General features: G+C 44.8%; 4 protein-coding genes and 1 long non-coding RNA gene across 12 annotated transcripts; 1 reads left to right on the top strand and 4 right to left on the bottom strand.

Annotated features, from left to right (window-relative positions):
- Nucleotides 1–319: 319 nt before the first annotated feature.
- LOC136185257 (uncharacterized) lies at nt 320–4,029 on the bottom strand. Of its 4 annotated transcripts, XM_065972360.1 has the most exons (13): nt 3,887–4,029; nt 3,747–3,821; nt 3,296–3,356; nt 2,884–3,243; nt 2,432–2,698; nt 2,327–2,381; nt 2,015–2,261; nt 1,301–1,962; nt 1,121–1,250; nt 1,019–1,072; nt 905–962; nt 788–828; nt 320–734 (listed from the first exon to the last, which is right to left on the bottom strand). In XM_065972360.1, the coding sequence occupies exons 3-13, from the start codon at nt 3,342–3,344 to the stop codon at nt 663–665; spliced, it is 1,995 nt and encodes a 664-aa protein (XP_065828432.1). In that variant the 5' UTR covers nt 3,345–3,356; nt 3,747–3,821; nt 3,887–4,029; the 3' UTR covers nt 320–662. The 4 variants fall into 4 exon arrangements, with proteins under 4 accessions (XP_065828432.1, XP_065828441.1, XP_065828445.1 ...); XM_065972369.1 differs by having other exon boundaries at nt 3,747–3,997; XM_065972373.1 differs by lacking the exons at nt 3,747–3,821; nt 3,887–4,029 and adding an exon at nt 3,566–3,738 and having other exon boundaries at nt 320–749.
- A 580-nt stretch (nt 4,030–4,609) lies between these two features.
- On the bottom strand, nt 4,610–6,924 carry LOC136187648 (uncharacterized). Of its 2 annotated transcripts, XM_065975290.1 has the most exons (8): nt 6,830–6,924; nt 6,434–6,475; nt 6,197–6,366; nt 5,491–6,140; nt 5,306–5,435; nt 5,194–5,250; nt 5,010–5,067; nt 4,610–4,903 (listed from the first exon to the last, which is right to left on the bottom strand). In XM_065975290.1, the coding sequence occupies exons 2-8, from the start codon at nt 6,459–6,461 to the stop codon at nt 4,770–4,772; spliced, it is 1,227 nt and encodes a 408-aa protein (XP_065831362.1). In that variant the 5' UTR covers nt 6,462–6,475; nt 6,830–6,924; the 3' UTR covers nt 4,610–4,769. The 2 variants fall into 2 exon arrangements, with proteins under 2 accessions (XP_065831362.1, XP_065831371.1); XM_065975299.1 differs by having other exon boundaries at nt 6,434–6,905.
- Nucleotides 6,925–7,557: 633 nt separating this feature from the next.
- On the bottom strand, nt 7,558–10,716 carry LOC136191948 (carbohydrate sulfotransferase 14-like). 3 transcript variants are annotated; one of them, XM_065980490.1, is made up of 4 exons: nt 9,356–10,716; nt 9,208–9,289; nt 8,419–9,146; nt 7,558–8,307 (listed from the first exon to the last, which is right to left on the bottom strand). In XM_065980490.1, exons 3-4 carry the CDS (start codon nt 8,680–8,682, stop codon nt 7,567–7,569), a joined length of 1,005 nt encoding a protein of 334 aa, XP_065836562.1. In that variant the 5' UTR covers nt 8,683–9,146; nt 9,208–9,289; nt 9,356–10,716; the 3' UTR covers nt 7,558–7,566. The 3 variants fall into 3 exon arrangements, with proteins under 3 accessions (XP_065836562.1, XP_065836642.1, XP_065836484.1); XM_065980570.1 differs by having other exon boundaries at nt 8,443–9,146; nt 9,356–10,715; XM_065980412.1 differs by lacking the exon at nt 7,558–8,307 and having other exon boundaries at nt 8,945–9,146; nt 9,356–10,301.
- Nucleotides 9,042–13,480, top strand: LOC136192132 (uncharacterized). Of its 2 annotated transcripts, none has more exons than XM_065980759.1 (9): nt 9,042–11,667; nt 11,739–11,990; nt 12,046–12,337; nt 12,383–12,412; nt 12,495–12,581; nt 12,637–12,715; nt 12,769–12,793; nt 12,854–13,117; nt 13,336–13,480. In XM_065980759.1, the coding sequence occupies exons 3-9, from the start codon at nt 12,160–12,162 to the stop codon at nt 13,390–13,392; spliced, it is 720 nt and encodes a 239-aa protein (XP_065836831.1). In that variant the 5' UTR covers nt 9,042–11,667; nt 11,739–11,990; nt 12,046–12,159; the 3' UTR covers nt 13,393–13,480. The 2 variants fall into 2 exon arrangements, with proteins under 2 accessions (XP_065836831.1, XP_065836756.1); XM_065980684.1 differs by having other exon boundaries at nt 12,766–12,793.
- Nucleotides 13,481–13,488: 8 nt separating this feature from the next.
- LOC136192294 (uncharacterized) lies at nt 13,489–16,615 on the bottom strand. Its single transcript, XR_010671127.1, has 2 exons — nt 14,376–16,615; nt 13,489–14,324 (listed from the first exon to the last, which is right to left on the bottom strand). It is a non-coding gene; the product is annotated as an uncharacterized lncRNA (long non-coding RNA).
- Between the last annotated feature and the right edge of the window lie 652 nt (nt 16,616–17,267).

The following is a 17,267-nucleotide window of genomic DNA, read 5'->3' as shown; positions in this document are numbered from 1 at the left end:
AGAGAAATGCTTTTCTCGAGCCATTCTGGCGCTCTTCCTGAAGACATCGGGCGCCTTAACGTACGCTACGTCATCTAGAAACCACGCGCTCTTCAAGAGTTTTGCGACTTTCTGCGACGTCCAGCGGAGCCTGCATACAATGTAGTGATTGTAAGGATTGCATTCGGGCGGTAAGCAATCGCTGTCGAGGCGACGAAGAGCGATAGTAGCAAGTAAGAGGCGTCGAGACGCTATAAGACATTCAAAACATCCTACAGGTAGATAACGTTCAAGCAAGCTGCTTTCTGCAAACGCAAAGCCAATAGAACCTAATTTCAAGGTCCGATTCTTGTTATTTACAGAAATTGAACGAAATCGTAGCGAAAAGCCCAGGTGATATATACCACAAGTTCCATTACAAGATCAGAACTTAGTCCTTTAATTAAAATTTATACATATTTTCTACTGTACGTTCTGCTTCATCGCCATGTTATTGAACCGCATTCCACTGAGCTACCGTTCACTTACTTGCTCCCCTTCTTTCCCCAAAACATTTGCTTCATCTTCCACACTGCAAAGGAGCTGAGCTCGCAGCAGTCGTCCCTGGCGGTTACCTGGATTACAAGATTCCATTCAAACTGCCTGCTGTACCAAAGTTAAACTTTTTTGACTAAAAGTTGCACTCAAACAGGAATTTTTGTGTGCTGAGCAGGGCTGGACATTGGCTTTCCGTAGGTTGCCTTTTTTACCAACCCCTAAAGTTTTTATTCCTACTATAATAACAATATGTGCCTGGTCGTTCACTTACGATGAAACGTGATAAATAGGCCCAGATCAACTGCAACAATCCTACAAAGATCTCGTGTTAGACAGTAAGACCAACTTAATATTTAGTATTTAATTCTGTAGTCTGTACTGTACACACCTCTACTCGATTCTTCTCTTGCAATTCTTGTTGCTGTAGATGAATCATCTTCTGGCGCCTATATATTGCAAAAGGCATGGCTGCTGTGCAGAGCAATTATATATTAAACTCTACCGGTATTTCCAAAATTGAAATTGCATCACTTGTCTGAGAGCCGACACCGATAACCTGCATTGACAAATTACTTTTTAGGTAAAACAAATTTCCAATACATACTGAAAGCTCTAGGTTATTTGTCAAGGCTTGAACTTTATGTAAAGTCATCAGGGCAAAAACCCGTGAAGCGTAAGGCGTTTCGTTTTTCAAAAGTAGACCAAGGTTTGTGTGAAACTGAAAGAGGCCGAATCTAAAAAGGAACTAGAGAGAAAGACAGTGCATGCGTACTCCTTCACGTACTTTCCCCGCTCATCTCCATACTCAACAGAGTCGTTCTCAATCTTGATAACACTAAGATTAGGTCTGTTTAGGTGTTTCCGAAACCAATTCTTGAATTCACGGTGAATCTTTCTCCGGAAGTACAGTTGAACAACAAGTTTTTTCGTCTTACGACGCCAAGGATCGCCGTTAGGTTGTTTGTCAAATTCATCAACAGTTTCGTCTTCCTCCAACATTTGAAGATATTCTACGCATTCAGGCAGAAGTCCTTTTTTTGGTCCAAAACTAGTTTTAGACCGCGGTGTCCATGCTAACTCCAGTTCTTCATGTAAGTTTTGAAACGTTTCAGCAACAGGAAGTTTTGAACATTCGCCATAGTCTGGTATTTTCATTGCGTTTGTTATAACTACAGCAGTTATTTGTCTTTTGGTCACTTTTTCAAGCTTTTCAATTGCGGCAATGTGCCTCTGGTTTTTTGATTCTCCATTCTTAATGAAGTAGAGAATAAACACGGCTGCATCAGGTCTAATGGACTTTTTTATAGCTTTGCAAATGTCATTATCGGAAAACCTAGCATCACTGTCGCCCAGACCTGGCGTGTCAGTAAAACTAAGTCGAAACGGAACGGCACCGCCGCCTATTCGTAGTGTGCGAGTGTACGTAGTGACCTTGTCCGTCACGGACTAGAAAACGCAATTAGTGCACATGCGTATGGCCTCGCTACACAGATCATACCCCTTGTCCAGCTACGGCTTCTGTAGCCATTGTGCCAAAAGTTCGATTCATAGATCTTGTTTTTCCCATACCCGTTTGACCAACGGCTAATATTTGAACGTGCCTATTTTCTGAAGGAACGCACTTTTCTGCTTGCTGTATGTGATCTTCGGGCAAAGCGGGGTCTTCAAATATTGCCATCTGTTTCGCTTCAAACGAAAGCGAAGAAGATAAAGTCGAGTACGACGACTGGTCGTCCAGAGAAGTGCTATAGTAACGGACAGGTAATGCAAGCTACTACGTGGCGTATATGCGTATATCCATCCACTGTACCTGCTGGATAGAGGCCCATCTTGCTGTCGATATGATTCCAATACTTTTCCGCACCCTGAAAAAAGATTACTGAAGGAATTTATTCTACCATGGCTGTAAACGAACCAGGCAAGCTTAATTTATCAACTAATTCTTCTGCAGTGCCCAAACGTTCAGATTCGCACAATGCTCTCAGCAGTTTGTCAATTGTTGCACTTTTCCCTTTTATCGTCTTCCACTTGTCAAAAGCTCTGTAGCATTTCAACGGAATGCTTTTTTCCTCATCACAGTCATCAAGAAGACTGCTTTGAAGGCCCAATTGTGCAAAAAACAATTTCCATTCGCGACCTAATTGGCCGCATACGAAAGAAATTGCACGATCTATTTCTGGATCTAAAGAGCAGAATTGCAGTTGGTACTGTGCGGAAATTCTTTCTCCTCCCCTCCTCCCCCTCCCCCTCCCCTCCAAAAATGCCAGTTATCGTGTTATTATTACACTTGCGCGCAGTTTGGTTTCGTACTCATGCACGCGGCTTAGAGGGAAATTGAGTCTCCGCAAAACGTCTATGCAATCATACCAACATTGCCGCCTTTGTCTGGCTTAGGTCTGGAGAGCTCCTGCCTTAGGTCCAGAAACTTGTCGTGCATGTCAGGCAAACCGGTTTTATTCGCCACATTTCCCAATAATGCGGCTATTTTAGTATCGTCCCACCCATGGCGTGGAAGTTTAGTTTCCACCAGAAACAAAAGGTCGCTAGCGGTGAGAACTTGAAGCGAGTCGCCCATTTGAGGCAGCCATTCAATATTATTTTTTTTGCAAAAATAGACCATGAAATGACGAAATTTGTTTTGATATCTGCCTGAAATGCTGATTATTTCGTCTAGTTCTACCACTAGATTGCACAGTTCCTTGCTCTTCCCCGCTAAAGTAAGCTTATCTAGTGAACACGCTGCAAAAAGAAGAAGCAGGTGCGGGGCTCTTCGCTCTACCTGACACGCTGTGGGGCTCTGAACTTGCGTCTTCATTGAAATCGTTCATGATGAAGCACACCTATAACAAAGTAGCTCAATACATCGCAAAGTTAATTGGGGTTGGAAATCCCCGGTTAGCTTTTAATCTAATTAGGTAAATTCTCAATCAACTTGGTTCGGGGTGGTTCGGGGTGAGTTCACGTAAATAGGCAGAAACGCTACTTTGAATGCATGTTGCTGGGCGTGGAGTTTTGCTGGGTGGAATTAATTTGTGCACGCTGTGCAGACCTTGTCGTGCATGCACTTGGTTCGGGGTTGGTTCGGGATGAAAACAGCTCGTTTCCTAGCAGAGGCGCTATTTCAAATGTTACTGTTGTTGTTGTTGTCTGCCGAGTGACGATTAATTGTGCCTTATTTGTCCCACCTCACTAAGATCCTTATACTTGACCGGTTAAAACAAGGTACATACTTGCTTAGTTTGGGAAGCGCAGAGACAATGCTGCTCCTCAGGCTGTTGTTGAACCTCTTATGTGTACACTGAACGCTAGAGAAGCACGAAACCTGGTACAGGCAAAAGAGCTGATGCTTTGACAACCGGAGCTAACATACGCGCGTAATTCAATTCGTTGTCAATGTCACTGACACTGAGGAAACGTCGCTGGGATATATCTTCAAGTGCAGCTAATGCAACCAGCAAACTGGCCGTACATGCAGAGGTACGCACCGAGACAACTGGCTAATCAGCTGATGAGTTGGTCGATATGTACATGTAGATGCCATCACGAGGCTGCTCCAGCCCCACGTACGAAGGTTTTAGTTGATTTCAAGTTTTAACTTTGACTTGTTTCGCGTAACCAAGCAGTTGTTAGCTTTCCCTCTCAGCGAAAGACTCATTTTGGTCGCTTTCAATTTTTCCCAGTGGCGGTCACTCTCCCTCCCTCCCTCCCTCCCTCCCTCCAAGTATAACGTGCAATGCTTTTTAGAATCAACTTCGATCATTACTCAGACGCTGCCAACTTGGGGGAGTTGCCTAGTAGTCTAAGTGGCGAGAAAAATCGTCAGAAGGAGGATTGATGACTGTTTATGCGTGGTTTATAGTTGATGGACGAACAGTTGCAATTTGAGAGACAATCGTTCATATAGGCTCAACTAAGTACATTCTCTTGACAACAGCTAGAGTCACTCGTTGTGGAAACCTTCAAGCACTGTGAAATAAATTAATCTAATCGTTGTAGGAAGTTCCATAAACAACTTTGTTTCGGATTGGTTTGGAAGGAGACTATAGCTGAGACGTCGAATGGCATTGTGTGCTCAACCAAACAGACGAGTTGATCATTATGAAGATAGAAGAACTATAATATAGCCTGGTTATATAGACCAGCAATTGTAAATTTACCGTATGTGCACCTTCACAAACAAAATCTGCTACTCGATGTACCAAAAAATTCCAACTACGCATGCAGCTACGTAGAGTCAGCTTCCATGAAAAGTCTCATACGAAAGTCTCAAACAGCTTTTTGCCAAACTTAAGAGCCATTTTGATAGACTCAAAAACCGTTATGCCAGCCTCAAAAATCTTTTCGCCAGCTTTTGTAGCCGTTTCATCGATCCAGTCCAAGAATAGTCCTAAAAAGATAGGTGATTTGCTCTGATCGATTTACAAGACAACTGCATGCGGCTTGCGAGTCTTTCTATTGTATATGCGTGAAGTGGTTCTTATTACTAAGCGCACCTTTATTCGATTCTTCTCTTGCATTTTTTGTCGACTCTGATGATTCGTCTTCCACTGCCTATTCCAAAAAGCAAATTCACAAGCTAGACTAAGCTTACCTTTTACAATAAATAATTATCTACTAACTAATTAGTTCTTTACTGATAGAATCATTAATTCTAACTAGCGAATGCTCAACATTAACCTCAATTTTTTTCTTAGTAAACTTCTTTTCTTCCTGCTGGGGGCAAACTTGAATGACCTTCATCGAAACAAAGTTTGTCTTTTGGCAAAATCATCTGTAGCTTAGTACATACAGTTTGATCTAACACTGTCGCCCTTTCAGTAACAACTTTCGTCGTCATTAGAACAAAAACATGACTGTAGAAAGAGGATCTTTGTCCAAAAACTTCAGCAAGTTTTGTGTGAAACTGGAGCATGCCAAATCTAAACAAGTACTGTACTATGGAATTCAAAGCACAAGGACTATTGTTTCACGTACTTTCCGCGTTCATCAAGCTCAATACTGTTTTCAATCTTCAAAACAGGAATAAGTTGATCATGCGGTCTGTTAAGGCATTTCCGAAACCACATTTTGAATCCATGACGATTCTTTTGACGATAGTACATTTGAATGACAAGCCTTTTCATTTTATTAGTCCATGGACTTCCGTCAGCTTTTTTGTCAAACTTCCTAGTATCCTGAAGACAGCTTGTTTCCTCTTCCTCATGTAGGTATTCTTCGAATTCACGCCGAAGTCCTTTCGTAGTCCACCGTGAAAGCAATTCTTGGCGTAATTCGTCGAAAGTGTCTTTGACAGGCTTCCCCGAACATTCACCAAAATCTGGCAATTTTGATGCATTTGTCAAAACGACGGCATCAATTTTTCTTCCTGTCGCTTTCTCAAGCTCCTTAATAGCCGTAATGTGCCTGCCGTTCTGTTTTTCTCCAGCTTTAATAAAGTACAAAATAAACACAGCGGCATCGCTTCTAATGGATTCTTTTATTGTGAAGCAGATGTCGTTGTCTGAAAATTTTTTCTCGCTGTCGCCGAGGCCTGGGGTATCAGTAAAACTTAGTTGAAACGGGACGATGTCGTTCGCCGCCAACAGCGCGCTGCGAGTGTAGGTATGTACTGCTTTTGTTGTAGACTAGAAAAGTCTCAAATCTGATTAGCACTCCTCATTTACAGTATAAGTATACCTACCCCGTCTCCAGAACAGCTTACTGGAGTCATAGTGCCAACTGTTCGATTCACAGTCGTTGTCTTTCCCATACCCGTTTGTCCGACTGCTAGTATTTGAACATGCCTTTTTTCGTTTTGAACGCGACGTCCTAAACGCTTGACGTCTTCTTCAGACAAAAATGGCTCTGCATCTAATGACAAATACGCAAAGTAAATGAAGGACAAGACACGTCATGTGCGGAGTTTTGCATGCTAAACCTCTTTTTCGTGTGCGAACGCAAGCCATTGAAGCACTGGCTCCTATGAAAACAAGGAAGAGGTGCACTCTGTACAGGTTGTGTCGCGCCCACGCGCGGCAAGGGGAATTCCCGACCACAAGGGGAACTCCCGACCACAAGGGGAACTCCCGACACAAGAAGTTTGTTCGGGCAGTTCGGGGGGCGGGAATTCCCAATTCTACAGTCCGACCCAAGACTTTGGCTGTCCTTCTGCAGACTCAGGTACTAAATTTAGTACTGTGGGAGCAAGCTATATGTACTAGTATAGAGTATAGAGTGATCGCTTATAACACAGATAGAAACGCACTGCCTTTTATAGAAAACCATTTGTAGAAGCGAGATGGTTTTTAGGCATGGTTTTACTTTGCACGGTTACCTAGATGAGGAAATCGTGGACGCTTGCTAATTGGGTGTGGCTAATCGGGATTTGCGAGTTGCAGTGCGAATCGAGAGCAACCACGTCGCCGATGCTGGTCAGCTGAAGTAAAGTTGACCAATCGGACATCAGCAACCAGCATTCCAATTTCTGATTGGCTAAAAATAGGGGAGGAGTAACTGGAGAAGCTGGAGGAGTGACGTACTGGAGGAGAAGCTAGGAGAAACTGGAGGAGTGACTGGAGAGCGCGTTGCTAAATTTCCAACAGCAACTCTGCATCCAGTTCATATACCGTAGCAAAAGTGTCCTGTTTACCACGGTTTTGCACTTAATTAAATCGAATTGTTCTATCCGACCGACTTTGTCGTATTCGTCTAGCAATGACATGCAGATTTAACATATTTGCTATTACATATCTCCGCAATCTTCTTTTCCGCTTCTTGAGCTGCGTCTGCCTTTCTGTTGTCAAGCCATTTTCGGACAAGAAATGCTTTTCTCGAGCCGTTCTGGCGCTCTTCCAGTTGAAAACATCGTACTACTGTATTCATGTTTACATGTAGTACTGGCACCTTTCTGTGACGGTCCAGGAAGCTTTCATATAATCGCTGTCGAGATGACGACGAGTGTGATAGAGGTGGGCAGACCATCTTCAAAACTACAAGAAACGCATAACATCCTTCTGCTTCCTGCAAACGAAAAACCAACAGAACCTAATTTCAAGGTATGATTCTTGTTATTTACAAATATTGACCAAAATCGTAGCCAAAGAGTGAAAAATCCAAGTGATACTTTCCTACAAGTTCCCTTACAAGATCAGAGCTTAGCCCTTTATACATATTTTCTAGGTCCTGCTTCATCGCCGTGTCATTGAATCGCATTCCAGTGGGCCACCGTTCCCTAGCTCCCCTTCTTTCCAAAACGTAGTTCGATTCATCTTCCAACGACTCAAAGGAACCGATAAAATTATACGAAACGATGCACGGCTGGCAGATGAGATAGGAAGGCTGCCAGTGACGATCCATTGCCCAAACACTCGCTTCCAACAAAAAGCGAACGAATTCCTCAAATGTAACGCCACTCTTTTCTGCTTTTGGATCATTTCGATATCTTTTAATGATCTCCTTTGCTAAAGCTGATTTCGTTCCGTTGACGAAATTCTTTCGATAGGCGGCGACCAAACGTGCGAGTGGATGACGAACGAACGTGAAACTATAGTACGTCCTCAGACGACGTTCGATTTGATCAGGCGAGTAACTGACCAGAACCTTGAGCTTGGACTCGTTCGAGTGCTTCTTTAGGATGTCGTTCCACGTGGGACACGCCACGTGGGGAATGCAGCAGTAGAGGAGTTTTCGCTCGTCACTGACGATGATGTTTCTCAGTAAAAGGTGCCGTTCTTTGCTGGTGAGCGCGTTGAGCGATAGTTGGCGTGCGGCACACAGACGTTTTAGCGCTGATTTGCGCTTCGATTGGGCTTCCTATAATAATATGAAAAGTTTTCGTTTGAATACAGAAATGAACAAACGAAAGCTGTGGAGTGTGAATATTACGTGTACACGTGCAACGTTGTATTCCCAGTCCCCTCTCACTTCTAAAGATTCTGACTGCTTTACCTCGATAGCAGTCTTCTTTGCTGGTATTAGTCGTTTTGTTCTATTGGTGCAATGAGCCATGAAAACAGATCCGGTTCGTGGAGTCCTGCCAGTAGTCGTCCCTCGCGAGTCTTCACATGAAATTCGCAGCGAGCGGATCCAGCACCATGTGCCAGCGAGAAGAATCAGAGATATCGCTGTGACTAGATGAAACCGTGACCTCTTTCGAGCACCGCAGCCACATGGAACCTGAACTCGCATAAGGGGGTATAGGACCACTTAGATTTAAGTGGGTAAACACTCGATGAGACTAAAGGCTACGTATAATGTCTGTCCGAGTCCCTTAGGTGGATATCGGGGCTGCTGCAGAAGAAGATGAAATCTTTTGCTTCAGAAGCTTCGTGGCACACTTACGGGTTCCGAGAAGAATCCTTATCAATTTGTTTCGTCATATCAAATATGTCCGCGAGCAGGAAATCTGACGGAACCGACGGAACGTCAACCTTTTAGCGCACGTCACGAATACAATGTTGGCACATTTGTCGCAGATTTGTACGTACTTCGGAACCAAATATCATTCATTTACATTAAAATAACGTTTTGTTTCTTTACAGACACGCGTTCGTCTCGTCTTCTACTTCTATACGCGACTCTCTTGCCGGCAATCGTCGACGCTAACCTTGGACAGTTTCCTCGCGTCCCAGGCCTTCGACTTTTGATGCAACCTAAACACAAGACTCATTAAATCGCAACTCCTCTAGGCAGACTCTCGCCGGAGGAGCGCACCTGAAGGTACAGAGAAGAAGAGTCGACACAATAGCGACCACGCCCCCAACGACCGCAATTCCAATTACCAAACCAAGAGGAGCTAAAAGAAGAGAAATACAAACAAGAGATAAACGAACAAGCTCAAAAATTCATCGTCGCCGCCGACCTTTGCTCGAAACTTCTTCGACTTTGATACCCCGTGACGTCACGGGATATCGCGCGGACCGAACCAACGTGCTCGCAGTGACAGCCGTAATTCGAACGCTATAATCGTCCGTTGTCGTAGTCGTATCCAGAGACATTCCATCGATACTTAGACTCCACGGTTGTTCTTTCCCTATTACGATTCGCCGATAGGACGGCGTCGTCGTCCGGACAACTTCCGCTATGAAAACGTGGACGGGCGCGTCGAGACACTCGTAGTTCCAATCGATCGTCGATTCGTCGATCGATACCGTCAGTCGACATGTCTCGTTCGTTTCGTCGCCGGACGTCGTCGTCGTCGTCGATACGACGCCGTCGACCGTTTTCCCTTTCGATTCGTCTCCGCCTCGAGTCGTGGCGGCGACGACTTCGACCCGATAGGTCGTATCGGTTTCGAGTTGGGTTAGAGGGACGTAGGTTGGGTTCTCCGTTGCCGGATAGGGTACGGTGATTTTTTTCGGTTCGATCGTCGTCGAGTCCGACGTTTTGTAGTATCGGATTTCGTACTCGGTGATCGGTGGCGAGTCGTTTGGCGGCGGCGTTATGACGACGTCGACGCTCGATTCGGTCACCGATTCGAAGTGGAGGGTCGGCGAGGCGCAGTTGGATTCGTCGGCGCCCGTGTCGCAGTCCAGTTCGTCGTCGCATCGCCACGAGAGTGGGATGCACGGTGATGAGGGCGTTTGGGCGGCGGGCGCATTGCAGTCGAATTCCCAGCGCGGATTGCAGGTCGATGTCGAGTTGGCTGCGCGGTAGATTTGCGTGGAGACGGCGGGGAGGAGAGCGTAGGGTGCAAGGAGGAGAAGGAGGGTTTGCATGCTTGGGACGGCGTCTCTAGTGAGATTATCGATTTAGGGGGGATATCACCGGTCTATAAAGACGCTTCGGCTTGGGCGGGGAGATGTAGGCTCGCGGCCCGCAAGGGGACCGCATCCTCTTTTTTCACCGGAAATGATGAAGATGCGCTAGATATAGCTTGACGGGGAACAGCTGCGGCTATCTCTTTACGTTGTTAGGCGCCCTTAGCAACGTTTCTTCAATTTCTACTGTCCATCTGGGAGGTGGAAGCGAAGGAAAAGAAAAAAATCCGTGCAATCCGCTTTAGGAAATGTAAATCGGGCTCTTGAATCACGCTGCATGTAGTGTACTACGTACGCGTGGGGTCGCCCACGCTTCTGTTGTGGCGTCATGGTAAGGCGATGGGTCTCTTTATCCGCTTCATACACGAAAAGTAAACCTTAATTGCAATACAAAAGGCTTCTTATTGGAGCAAGGGGAGATAGAGCAAGAGGAGATGCGATCGTAGCGTAAGACTTTGTTTCGCTGTGCGCCACGAGGTGTATTTTAGATTCCGGAACTGGCGATGATACCACAGCGGGGAGTTCCAACTTCGTCATTCCTTTGCCCTATTGCGCGCGCGTGTTAATTAACGCCACCGAGCGGGTGTGTATGACACGCGTAGTTCTTGCTTTTCGCGATAGAATCAGAATGGGGCAACGAAGCTGCCGCACAAGTAATAACTAAGACTAAGGGGACCGCGGAGCAATACGTGTCGATAAATCATCATTATGATCGACGGAGACTGAATAATGAGCAATTAGGTCAGACTCTCGCTCTGCATTCTGCCTATATATACTCCGTCGGCGTGCCTACTTCGAACTAGCACTTGCTCACCAAGCCTCGATCAGGCCCTTCTTGGCAGTTGGATGAAATTGTGGGGCAGCTGTTTTGTGACAGCAAAGTCACCAACGACATCATAGTACTTAGCCTACTGTAATTGGTTCGGTTGGTTCGGGGGGAGTTCCTTCTATGTATGCAATCAGCTCGTCTCTGGTTGGGCAGTCTCTTCTCGATACCCGGAGAACGACCAACAATACGCCATGAAACCTACTACCGATATGCTGCTTTTGCTCGTGCTTTCAACAGTTTCAACGGTCGTTTCCCTTTCGTACGACGTTCCTGATGATCGAGTCGTGACGTTTTACGCTTTGGACGGAGAGCCTCTCCGTCTGAGATACCAACTTCCTCCGTCAGAAACAAGAAACTACACAATACTTTTTTGGAGCGTCTTCCTCGCAAACGGAACCACTTTTGAACTAAATGCAGCAAGACGGTCTTTGCATTTTAGCGTCACGTCGGGACATAGGTCTACGACGTTGACAATAAAATCTTTTGATGCAGCTTTCTTGTGGGACAGCACGTATCGAGCTATAGCTCTTTTCGACACAAGTCCTCTTGTAAAACCATCCGCCCAAGTCACGCTAGTGCAAGAACGTAAGCGTACACAGCGTTGTTATTAAGTAATCAATTACTTCGACATGATTAATTATTAATTCACTTTTTAGAAATTCCAAAATTTATCATCGCAGAGACTGTTCGCAACTTTGCTGAGGGTTCTGTTATCATCATCGTCAACATGACTGTCGGAGTTTCTAGCTCTCAGATAAGTTTACTACCAACAGGAACTCTTTTTACTTCGGAGATGATTTCGTCCGGCTTGTATAAATTTGTCGTCACAGTGACTCGGTCAAATTACGTCTTTCTGGCCAGTAATGCTGTGGGGAGCTTTAGTATGAATTACACAGTCCAGAATATTGGTAATTGTCTAATTTTTTAACCTAATTATTTGTCATACTGTTGTGGTACTGACAGGCCTAGAAAAGAGAGGAAGCTGCACATCAATTATACAGAAAACAAAGGCAATTGTGAACTGCCCGTTTAGTCTCTTTCCAGACGCGTCTGCAACATTGAGCTGCTCTCGCAAAAATGGTTTATGGAACCAAGAACAAAATTGGAAACATAGATGAAGACAGACTTTTTCAAGTGAACAAGACTTTCATCGTAGATGGAGCAGACGACATATGTAACACTAAGCATTTGTGCACTCTGAGTGTTAGCAACGACTTTGAGACGAAGTCATATGATGAAAACATCTCCTTTTTGTGTAAGCACAGCTGTATAGCTTTGTGAAAATAAATAATCTCTGTAGGTCCATCTCCTTTACCAAGGCCAATAACAGGTAAGCAACGTTGACAGGTTTTATTAATTAAATAATCTATATAAGATTACCAATCTAATTTCTGACTGATATTGGCTTATAGAAAGTTCTCCTCTTTTCATTGGTCTTTTTGTTGGTGCCCTTGTGATTGCAGTTATTTCTTACTTGGCTCTCAGAAAACTCTGCAAAAGTACGTACTACAGTACTTACAATATAATACACATTAATTAGTGTAATTTCTTTAGGCAATGACTCTTGCATTTGTTGCAACGATTGTTGCAACAACAGTTGCAACGATTGTTGCAACAACTGTTGCAACAACAGGTATGAACAGCGGTATCTGCTTGTACATATTTTTAGTAAGCTTTTTCAAGCAGTGACGAAGCTGACAGACACAAGAAAGTCAGCATGTTTTCTGCGTATGCATGAACGTCTCTAATCTCTTTCTTGTGTGATTTATAGGCTACATCATGTAGGGAAACGGAAGAGGCTGAGTCAAATGCAATTTCTGCAGGAGCCACAGCAGCAGCATCCTCTTCAAAAAATGATGAAGTTGAGCCCTATAGTGTGCCAGATACAAAAGAAAAGAAGTCCAAGGCAGCTCACAGGTCAGTCCCAAAGGAAGAGTATGCTAAACCTGACATGTCAAAGAAGTTGAAGAAGATAGAAGCCCAGCAAGCTCCTACAGGTGGCGATGTCTACGCCCAAGTAGACAAGAAGAAGAAAGTAAAGCATTGTGTTCGTGAGGAGTAGTACGGTTGTTTTGTGTGACTCTCTACTGTATATTTGAGTTGAAATATAGTGTAAATGTGGAGGTGATGTTACAGCTGTTGTGTTTGCTTGTGCATGAATGCTTGGCATGGATCATGCATGTGCACGGATTAATTGGAAGCAGCCTCCCCTTGGGTCTAGTAAGCAATTAAAATATGATATTCTATTTCTAGGCTGAAAAGTCGGTCGTGACTTATACTGACTTGGCTCAAAAGAAATACCGGTACTAGTAGAATCTCGCGTTAAACTTGAATTCAGTGTTTTTGGATGTGTTTTCTTGAAAAGTCATTTTTTGTTTGCTAGTATGCGTCAGTCAAACGTCTCACTGTTTCGGTGTTTTCATTCCCATTTTGTAGTTTTCGGATGGGTGATTACGATAAGGGCGTCGGCCTCCAGCTCCACTTTCAATCAGGCACGGCACCAGGAAGAGGATCTCCCGAGTCGGACATTCTGTGTCTGTACAAGAAAGAAATAGTACGGGAGGTCGCTTAGAATCAAACGTGTCACGTGATAGCTTTTTTACACACGAGAAGAAGTTGCTTCGTCCAAACAACCGCCGTGGCAAGCTAAAACGTATTGCGTTCCGGGGCTCCTTTTCGGAAAACCGATGTTTCGAAGCATCAGCTCATTCGATTTGCTCCAATGAAACTCATTTCAGTAAGAACTAGAACCAGCGATCCAAGACTAAACTCTCTTTGAAGGCAGCGACTCTGTTTTACAGTGGCCGCGGATTTTAGAATCCGTGCCGCGACGTCGTCGATTCGCTGATGAGAAGAAGATGATCATAAATCTTTTAGGTGATAGTTCTGTTGAACCCGTGGACGAAATCACAGAGTCAGACTGCGTCTCTTCAATGCTCACTGAATGCTCGTTTTTTCACGACAGCCTTGCAACGAATCGGGACGTACTGGGTCCATTAGTAATCAAGGCTTCCTGATGTAGTCTTCCATTGCGTCTATGTGTGCAAAGCTTCTCAGCAGGGCTTTATGCTGGCACTACAAATGTGAAAACCTAAAAACAAGGCAAAATAAATTAATCTAATCATTTTGAGTGAAATACCTTAGCAGACGAGTTGGATCAATATGTAAATGTAATCACGAGATGGCCTTGCTAGACCCACGCAAAAAAAGAGTCAGTTCGACTTCCCTTTTGTACGACGTTCCTGATAATTAACTAACCCACGCGTCATAGGCTTATTATTTTGCAGACCTACCTTTGCGAACGCCTAGTGCAAGATCTCTTACATGCCTTATCAGTCTGCTCTGAGTCTGACCGGTGTTTACGAAGACTGACTAATCAGCAGACGAGTTGATCAATAAATAGATGCAAGCACGAGCTATAGCCTCCAGCGCACAAGCGCACAGCCGCTTTAGCTCCAGCAGTCTGCCACGGTTGCTTGAACGATCGGATCCCTAACGTCACCTTCGGCATGCTCACATCAGTTGACTCGAAACAACGGCAAGCCGTGTTGCAAAAATTCTTGCTCGTTCGATCTTTCAATAAGTTCAGTGGGCGTTTCTCTTTCGTACGACGTTCCTCACGATGAAGACGCGACGTTCTACGCCTTGGATGGAAACCCGCTTCGTCTTGAATATCGTCTAACTCCGTCGGAGAGCAGAAACGCCTCACTTTTCTCTTGGAACATCACCCTTGCAAACGGAACCAATTTTGATCTTGATGCTGCTGAACAGTCTTCGCATACATATTTCGACGTCACATCGGAACGCAGGGCCACGAAGTTGACAATCAAGTCTTTTGTTGCATCTTTCATGTGCAACAGCACGTACACGGTTCCAGCCATGTTTGATACAAGTCCTTATTGGAGAACATCCGTCCAAGTCGCATTAATTCAAGGACGTGAGTCTTCTTCACTAATAAAGTCGACGAAAGGTCAGTGTCGTTGACATTGATCTAAACATTTATTTATAAGTTTATTAATCTGACATCGTTTTATATAGAGACTAATACTATGAAAATCATTATTATCAGCGCTAGCGCTGGTGGCGGCAGTCTTTTTCTTATTATTGTCCTTTAAGGCTTAGTGTGATATATTGTTCGTATCGACTTTGTCGCGGTCAGTAGTAAAATCACGCGTACTGCCTTATATTATATATATACTACACCAGAGATTAAATACTGACTACACGATACTTCTGTGTTTAGATTCCAAGAGCATAAATATATGCAACTGCTGCAATGACTGCTGTAGCGGCAGGCCATATTATGATAATCCACCAGCGTATAAATCTATCATTCGTGACTTTCAAGTGTGTGAACTGAACTCGTATTAAATGTTGTCTTGTATATACGGCCGTCTGTAAACCTCAGGAACATCTATGAACTATGATACTCTGTTAATTTTTCCCGCACGTGACGAGGGTTCTTTGTCGACGCGTATAATAAAATATGAGTCGGACTGGATTTTTACGCTCTCTTTTACTTTTCTCTGATTCATTTCTTCTTCTAAAAGGCACGATTTGGTAAGTTTAGAATGCAGACTATTTGCAGTAATCTCAGTACAAATCGAAATAGGCGAATTGCTAGAATTATTGCTACCAAGGCTACTGTAGAATGCTGACAACGGTGAGCATCAAGTTATCATAACTGAAGCCAGCATAGATATCTTTGCTTTTGGATGAGCGATACGATACGATCAAGAACTTCAAGAAGAGGACCTCCTTAGTCAGTCCAAGGATTGTCTCTACAATCCTTGGTCAGTCTGTGTCTGAAGATGTACGGGGCTTGATTCAAACATGTCACGTGATAGAATTCTTTGGCTTTTTATTCACGAAAGGAAGGTTCTTCGTCCAAGCAACCGACGTAGCACGCTGAACGTACAAGGCAGATGACGTTCCGCGAGTGCTAGCAATTTGGGGCCCCTTTGGGGAAAACCGACGTTTCGAAGCGTCGGTTCATTCGATTTGCTCCAATGAAACTCATTTCAGTGAGAACTAAAACCATATGGTATGTGATACGGGCCTAAATTCTCTTTAGATGACAGTAACTCTGTAAAATCCGTTCCGTGACGTCGTATCGCTGAGGAGTCGTTTGGCGGCGGCGTTATGACGACGTCGACGCTCGATTCGGTCACCGATTCGAAGTGGAGGGTCGGCGAGATGCAGTCGGACTCGTCGGCGCCCGTGTCGCAGTCCAGTTCGTCGTCGCATCGCCACGAGAGTGGGATGCACGGTGATGAGGGCGTTTGGGCGGCGGGCGCATTGCAGTCGAATTCCCAGCGCGGATTGCAGGGCGATGTCGAGTTGGCTGCGCGGTAGATTTGCGTGGAGACGGCGGGTAGGAGAGCGTAGGGTGCAAGGAGGAGAAGGAGGGCTTGCATGCTTGGGACGGCGTCTCTAGTGAGACTATCGATTTAGGGGGATATCACCGGTCTATAAAGGCGCTTCGGCTTGGGCGGGGAGATGTAGGCTCGCGGGCCGCAAGGGGACCGCATCCTCTTTTTTTTTTCACCGGAAATGATGAAGATGCGCTGGATATAGCTTGACGGCGAACAGCTGCGACTATCTCTTAACGTTGTTAGGCACCCTTAGCAACGTTTCTTCAATTTCTACTGTCCATCTGGGAGGTGGAAACGAAGGAAAAGAAGGTGAATCGGCGCAGTCCGCTTTTGGAAATGTAAATGGGGCTCTTGGAGGCGTGAATCACGCTGCATGTAGTACAGTACTACGGGAGCGTGGGGTCGCCCACGCTTCTGTTGTGGCGTCATGGTAAGGCGATGGGTCTGGGTCTCTTCATCCGCTTCATACACGAAAAGTAAACCTTACTTGCAATGCGAGGGGCTTATTGGAGCAAGAGTAGAGGCAGTGGTCGTAGCGTAAGACACTGTTTTGCCATGTGCCACGAGGTGCAGGTTCTATTTTGAATTGCGGAACTGGCGATGATGCCACAGTGGTAGCACCAACCTCTAGTTCAAGCGTCACACTACGTCACTCCTGTGCGTGTGTGTATTGACACACGTGCTCGAGTAGTCAACGAAGCTACTACAATACATTCAGTCTTTGAGTATTATTTGAGTCAAAGAAGTTACATGTGTGTACTACACAGTCTGCTTGAGATTTGATGCATTCCTAATCAATTGCTTGATCGA

Source organism: Oscarella lobularis, chromosome 1, assembly GCF_947507565.1.
Source record: "Oscarella lobularis chromosome 1, ooOscLobu1.1, whole genome shotgun sequence".
In the NCBI taxonomy this organism is placed as follows: Eukaryota; Metazoa; Porifera; class Homoscleromorpha; order Homosclerophorida; family Oscarellidae; genus Oscarella; species Oscarella lobularis.
This window is presented reverse-complemented; position numbering and strand designations above follow the sequence as displayed.